Source organism: Puntigrus tetrazona, chromosome 9, assembly GCF_018831695.1.
Source record: "Puntigrus tetrazona isolate hp1 chromosome 9, ASM1883169v1, whole genome shotgun sequence".
Lineage (NCBI taxonomy): Eukaryota > Metazoa > Chordata > Actinopteri > Cypriniformes > Cyprinidae > Puntigrus > Puntigrus tetrazona.
Genome location: NC_056707.1, coordinates 12,003,491 through 12,010,959, shown reverse-complemented (window position 1 = coordinate 12,010,959; position 7,469 = coordinate 12,003,491). Strand labels below are relative to the sequence as shown.

Sequence of the window (7,469 nt, the reverse complement as noted above, 5' to 3'; positions counted from 1 at the left end):
GAGTTCACCGAAATTCTTACTTTCCAGTAAATCACCCGTCCGCAGGCCCAAACAAAATCCACACCCGAAGAGCTCCTCAAAAAGCTCTGCATTCCTGTCGTTCGCAAAGTTTCACACATTTCACACCACATGTCTTTTTATTAGGCTCTACATTCCGGCTAATTTTCAGCTGCCTATAATAGTGTGGAGCTCCCAGCTCCATTTGACACTAAAGTTTGCATCATTTAAAAACATCAAAAATCAGCGGAGACAATGCAAAACGGTCTGTAGATTTTGTCTGGACCTGCCCATTAGATAATAACTTGTTAAGCAGCTCGTGTTTCTTTCGTTTGGAAAGTATCGAAATAGTGTATTTGTGAAAATGTGCAGTATACTGCTTGGAGCACTGTATCCACAAGGCAATGTGCTCGACTTAACCAACTCTTTTAACTGTGATATCTACAGTGGGTTTTATCCGCTGATCTATATATAATTATGTAATTATATATTGCATAGATCAGTGGTTTTATGTTTCTTACCTTATTTGATCAAAATGACAAATGTCAAAAGACATTTTACATAAAATGTAAAAATGCCAGACAATTATTTATTGAAAGGTATCTGAAATGTCACTCATTAAATATGTAATGCGATGACAAAAATAGCACCTAGCTTACTCTTCTTTACTGTGGAATACTCTTTTAACTTAGTAGCCTACTTAAAAATAAATAATTTAAAAATAACAGTAGTCAACGGCTTTAAGAAATAATGTTGCACACACTATTGCGGAGAGAATATAATGTAGACAGTGACCATTTTTTTCTGCATGACCACCAGGATCTTTGGATTTGGCAAAATATGCAGTTGTACCCATTACCGCTTATAATGCACTGTGTAGTACTAAAGTACTGTTTCTGTAAATTCTGCTTTGTAGTCATCGAAAGCGTTTTGTGTGAAAACGCCTCAGTGAGTTTTAGTGTCTCCTCTCCTCTCCTCGTGTCGCTCGCTCACTCGGCAGCAGCCCGGAAATATCCGAAAAGAGCCGAGCCCGTTGCATTCTGGGAAAAGGAAGACCGGAGGTGGTGGCCATATTGTTTGATTCCGCAGATTCACTGGAGCAGAAAGCAACAAAAATTCTCATTAAACGAGCTCATATTTAAAAAAAAATTACACGGGTAACCGTCTCGTAATATTATACGAGGTCGCTGCAGACCGTGCTGCGTTCACAAGACCCTCTTTAGCGCTGTTAGTCGGATTTGTTCGTGCAGAATATGGGTCGCTCCCGGAGTCGCAGCACGTCCCGGTCCAAACACTCGAAACACAGCCGCAGACGGAGTCGCTCCAGATCCAAATCCAGCAAGAAAAGGAGCAGATCGAAGGAAGTGAAGAGGAACAGAAGGTCCCGCTCGAGGTCAGGCAGCAAGAGGGACAGAGGTTGCTCACCCCCCGACCGAACCGACATGTTCGGCCGGACACTGAGCAAGAGGAACACCGACGAGAAGCAGAAGAGAGAAGAGGATGAAAGGAGAGTAGAGATAGAGAGACAGAGGAAGATGTAAGACGTCTATATATATATATATGTGTGTGTGTGTGTGTGTGTGTGTGTGTGTGTGTGTGTGTGTGTCATCCCTGTATGGAGAAACCGCGTTACTCACTTAAGTCTCTATGACGTGTCACTTAGTTTGGACAACATCCTCACTTCACTTACGTGCTTCAAATAGCAACTCTTTGTTGTTTATTATTGATAAGAACCTAATATACCGAGCTAGTGTGCAGAAAGTGACATGCTTCACGTTACAGGTCCGTATTCAGTGGGCTTTCATCACTCCATGGACGTCACACATCAGGTCATCTCATCGCTGAGATCTGCTGGCCGTGTTAGATGATACGTCTTTGTGTCTATCACAGATTGTTGACATGTCTCTTTTGTGATTGGGGACCACCGGTGTAATGTTAAGAGGTTTGGGGGAAAAGAAGGAAAGGGGGTTTCTAGTGAAAGAACAGGAAGAAAAGCGCTGCAGCCCCAGGCTTGAGCTTCACCCAGAGTACGTTGTGACCGCATTCAGGGTGTTTTAAAACTCAAAGAGAAGCCCCGGATCAAGTTTCATGACACTGAAATCAAATCAAAAGGTGGCTGCTGTTGTTTGATTTTTGTTTTGGCTCTGGGCAATGTTATGGCCACTTGGTTCAGTATTGTGCCTGTGTTTTGTGTTCCTTCTTAAGGCCAGGTGTGACAGCTTGCTCTCCTCTAATGGGTTAGTCGTGCTTAAAATGTAAATAAAGTTGAAACATGCTTTTGTAATCATGACACACTTTCCTGTGGGTTTATGATAATGTGTCTTTTTTTTAAGTTTTTTTTAAGAATTGTGCAGATCACAGGTGGAGCCTAGCAGAAGCATCTGCCTCTTCTTTAAGGATCAGCGATGCAGAATGTACAATTCGAATTTCTGCGACTAGCCGTTTGCAAAATTAAGCAAATTATACAAACTTAATTCTACTAAGTCTGTGTTTTATTTGTTAGCTTTTTATGCACATCAGCAGCATAAATAGAGCCTTTTCATGAGATCGCATTTATGTTCTTATAGCATCAGCGATGTTTGGTTGAAAATTATAAATGAAAACACTAAAAAATATCCAAATACAATTGCATTTAAAGTCAGAGTATTCAGAGTTCATCAATTTTGTGTTCAAATGTTTTTAATTGGTTGGCCAGTTGGTCAGTGATGTAATAGCATGGAAATACCGGCCTGATTGTGCAAAACATATTAATGCCTCACTGTCGGCCCTGATTCTCATGAGTTGTTTTGATGAGGGTTTAATCGGGGTCTTCCAATGAAACCGCAATGTGTGATCCTTTCTTTCTCGTGTCCTCCGCAGCCGTCAACAGGAGATCGAGGAGCGTCTGATTGAGGAGGAGACAGCGAGGCGCGTGGAGGAGCTTGTGGCGCGGCGTGTAGAGGAGGAGCTTGAGAAGCGGCGCGATGAGATCGAGCATGAGGTGCTGCGGCGGGTGGAGGAGGCCAAGCGCATCATGGAGGCACAGCTTTTACAGGAGCTAGAGAGGCAGAGGCAGGCCGAACTGAACGCCCAGAAAGCCAGAGAGGTAACGCTCGGTCGTTCGGAACGCAGCGGAGCTGAGCCGCAAACCGCACACCCGCAGCCGTGGCACAACCTGCCAATCGTTTCCCTCCGAGATAGAGGCTAATGATCGGCCGGGGAATAAAATTAATTACAAAATGCGGCCATTTCAAGGTGCGACGCTTGGAGCGGTTCCGTTGAGCTGCTGCCTGGGGAATCCTAATAGTTAAGGACACCGGGTGATGGAGTTCGTGTTTACTCTGTTGACAGACAAGCTCTGCAGTTTTTCTGTAATACTTCAATTTTATCGAATCACACACACACCTCTAGTACGCTCTCGGGGGTTTCAAGTGAATGTTTTGCCACGGCTGTGATGGAACAATATTACGTTTCCCATCTTTTCTCTCCCTTTTTATTTTTCACCCCTACCCTGCTCTCTTTACTCATATCTTTTAGCGTTTTACTGTCACCAATGTATGAAACTGTTTGTCTTCAATAAAACGCTTTTCTTAAAAAAAAGGTCACTCGGTGTTCAAACCAGACGTTTTTGTTCACGAGCTTACAGTGTGGCCTTCCACCATTATACACTTTGAAAGGTCAAGACAAACACATAAAGACGTTTTGTATCCACTAGACCGCACTTAAACTAGTTAATTTGCTAATCCATAGCTTGTAATTCCACCCCTTAACATAAAGGAGGGTTACTATGCTCTAATTGTAAAGACGCAACGAGTTATGAACGAGAAACTAATTCCATTCCACAAGCACACACAAAATCCAGCGGCTCAGCACTAATAGGGTTAGATATGTGCCCTCCTTCTGTACATTTTAGATTTGTGCCCTTCATCTGTAGCCCTGGTACTGAACCCTTAAATGAATCCGTATTGTTGTAGATTTAGGATGATTTTGTCTTCATTTGCACCATCAGTCACCTTCCCTTTATTGCTCATCCATTTCTGTCATATGTGTTTTATATTTATTAATTGCTGGTTTATTTATTATTTTTTTCTTAGATTTCTAACTTTTTTTTTTTTCCTTTGGCCGTTTTGACGTCATTAAAAGTGCAGTGTTTTTAAATGTACTTCTGTGTCCTCACAATTTGCTTTTCCTCAGGAGTGCTGCCGTACGGGTACACACACACACACACACACACACACACACACACACAACCCCATCCACACTCAACGGCACTGTACCGTTGAGCTTAGACGCCAACACATGACTGTTTTTGTTTTCACACAAACACATCTAATGAATGATCCCACCTTTGTGTTTTTGCAGTCTTTAACATCGTTTAACGTTAATAGCCTGACGTCCCCACACGGTAATGTTGTATGATTAACATAATTCATTTTCCTGGACTGTGCTATATATACTGCATGTGGTGTTGCTGTGTAAGAGCACTAGCTCGTGCTAGCAGCTCAGAAATTTTTAAAGGGGAGGTGCTGCGCTGTCCAGGACGGGACACACGGGACCAGGCAGTAAATACTCACCCCTTTAATCAGCAGTTGTGTAGGTACAGTACACAGTCAAAGGAGAAAGGCGTAGGTATACGAGCATTGGTGAGCCACTACTATTCACTCTCTCCTTTGTTTAAGTTAATCTTTCTTTGTCTCTCTCATTTTCTTTTGAATCCTTTTTGCTTATGGATGCTGATAAAGTATATAAAAAAAGAGAGAGAGAGAACGAGCTGATTGATTTGTTTTTTTTTTTTTTTTTTTTTTTTTCCCTTTTTCATCAGCAAACGAATGAGATTCTTCGTTAGTTGTTGATGTGTTGTCTATACATACCTGTTCTGTATGGATGTAAATGGATGTTTGGATGATTGCATTTACATATTACCTGGCTGGGATTTAAGGTGTGACTGAATACATCCGTGGGTGGGTTTTTGTGCTCAGTGTTGCATACATAGAGGTTAGCTTCAGACATTTGATGCTGCAGATCGGAATGTGAAATGTGGAGAGCGTGTGGAAGCGGGTGAGAGAGACTGCGCGAGTGTTGCTGGCTGGTACCTGTTTGTGCGAGTGGAGACGTGTTTGAGTGTGCAACTGGGTTTATGGGGACTTATTTCAGTGGATTTGTCTCCCCGCCCTAACATGTCACCATGTCACTCCTTTAGGCGGAAGAAAAATCCAAACGAGAGGAGCTGGAGAGAATTTTGGAAGAAAACAACCGAAAGATTGCTGATGCTCAGGCTAAGCTGGTACTTATTCCTGTTTTATTCCGACAGCAAAGCGCAAAACAAGAAACGAAAGCCAAACACAACAAAATAAGAAAACGAATATGTTCACAAGACAAAACTTAAGATTTGTTTACACACAAAGTGTCTTTTTGTTATGCATGTCCAGAAATTAGGGTCATAACAAATTTGAGCTATTACTGTGACCAAAATAATTCACCACCATATTATCCTAACCATATAGTAGGTACATGTAATTAATTGGTATTACTTAGTACTTAAATGTGTTATTATGCTTGATCGGGGACACCTTAAAATAAAGTTCACCCAAAAAGACTTTGTCCTTAGAGTTCTTATCCAGTGATAAGTGCTAACGTGGAATCTAAGCGTGTTTACTCAAATAGTTTAAGCCATTGTGAATGCTTAGGTGTGTGTGTTGTTACTGAATCTGAGAGAAGTCTAGAATCTGAAACGCTAATTCTGAACCTTTAAAATGGATGCTTGGTGGTGCCAGAATTTTTTTTTAATGTATATAGTAATGGTGAACATAATCGAAAAATTCACTTTTGATAATGCTTTGTGTTTGTTTCAGGCTGAGGATCAGCTCCGTATTGTGGAAGAACAAAGGAAGATCCACGAGGAACGCATGAAGCTAGAGCAGGAGAGGCAGAAACAGCAGAAGGAGGAACAGAAGATGATATTGGGGAAGGGCAAGTCCCGACCTCGTCTCTCCTTCACTCTCAAAGCCACAGAATGACCTCTCTTCTCTTCTCTTCTCTTCTCTTCTCTCCTCTCCTCTCTTCGGATGTGTGCTTCATGTTGAAGTGAATCGGAGTCTCAAAGAGAGGTCTGCCCTGTGCCCTGCTCTTCATAAACCTTGGAAAAAGAAAAACATTTGAATCCTCACGCTTCAAAACCGGACTTGCAGGCATCACCTCTGACTTACAGATCAGCGGCCATCTTTTGCTTTCTTCAGTATGTTGTATTGATATTTGACACCGTTACGCTGGATGCACCTTCAGAAACACAGGGCATTTTTTCGTTTTTTAACGGCAAGCAAATAATAATGAATAAGTGTACATATGTGTATATGCGTGTGCATGGTTGGTCGGTCTATATATCAGTGGTTTGGGAGCTCTGTTGGTACAAGCTCAGTCTAACTGCTGTTCTTGCGTTCAAAGAATAGGGGAAGTACAAAAAATCTTAAAAAAATGTAAATTGACAGACTTTGTTTTGTGCTTATCAGTGAACGTGTGCTGCAGGAGTGAGTGAAAGCATTTTGTATTTTTTAGGTTGTGGACTGAACACCTCAAAACATAGTTTCTAAAATGCTGCTTAACACATTGTTCCCATAATCACCAGATAAGAACTGCGTTTATAGCATTGTAACCTAGATCACATTTGTTCTTTTTGATGCACCGTGCTTAAATTGCTCTTTTTTTTTTAACGTGTGGCTAGCTAACTTATTTAGAATTCATAATGCAAGCATTTTGGTGAAAAAAGGTTACAATGTTACAAAGTCTTGTAATGTGTCTAGTGCTCGGTTGGTACCTTAAGGAAATCGGGAATCACAGGTAAGACTAGTTAGGGTGTGTGTGCGAGCGAGTTTGTGTGGGTGTATGAGTGTATGCTACAGGGTGTTCTTGTCTTGTGGTAAATTACCCCTTTGCTTGTGAACTGGGACATTTAGTGTGATGACCAATAAATCCCATGAACACAACATTGCCTGAATCATGTTTCTCGGGCGCTCTGCAAACCTCAAAGGAGTTTGTTTAGAGCCTCGGTATCCTCTTCTGGGAATTTGTAACCGCTCTCTTGCTTAATTTGAATGATTATTTTAATTCTGCAACACACCAGTCATTTGTTATTTTGCAAGATAATTACAGTAAAATCTAAACTTTAAAAAAACTAACACTTCTGCAGTTTTATAGTCACTTGAAGGTCAGTTTTTGCACGTTTTTAATTAAAGTAAAATTATAACTGTCTTATGAAACGTAAAGTGCAGAATGAGGATTTGTAGAGCATTAAAAAAAAACTAATCCCAAGAAACTGCCCTCATTAAAAGGTCTAGTGAGGTCATTCCATGAAAAAGGGTGTCTTTTGTGTTTCTCATGAACAGATGCGTAAACCATTACAATTAACTCCTTTTGATTAAGATGCAAAACGTCTATTACAAAAACGCCATTCATTCATTCATTCATTCCACTCTTCAAACACGAGTGTTTCTTAAAAT

The 7,469-nt window shown here is 41.1% G+C and overlaps 1 protein-coding gene across 1 annotated transcript; it reads left to right on the top strand.

The window, feature by feature from the left end:
* Positions 1–1,022: 1,022 nt before the first annotated feature.
* arglu1a (arginine and glutamate rich 1a) lies at positions 1,023–6,956 on the top strand. The gene is made up of 4 exons (XM_043248593.1): positions 1,023–1,534; positions 2,857–3,082; positions 5,177–5,260; positions 5,829–6,956. Exons 1-4 carry the CDS (start codon positions 1,251–1,253, stop codon positions 5,991–5,993), a joined length of 759 nt encoding a protein of 252 aa, XP_043104528.1. The 5' UTR covers positions 1,023–1,250; the 3' UTR covers positions 5,994–6,956.
* Positions 6,957–7,469: the final 513 nt, after the last annotated feature.

Coding starts and splice junctions, on each gene's coding strand:
- arglu1a (XM_043248593.1), top strand. CDS start 1,251: ATGGGTCGCTCCCGGAGTCGCAGCACGTCCCGGTCCAAACACTCGAAA. Junction 3,083..5,176: donor ACGCCCAGAAAGCCAGAGAG/GTAACGCTCGGT, acceptor TCACTCCTTTAG/GCGGAAGAAAAATCCAAACG. Junction 5,261..5,828: donor CTGATGCTCAGGCTAAGCTG/GTACTTATTCCT, acceptor TGTTTGTTTCAG/GCTGAGGATCAGCTCCGTAT.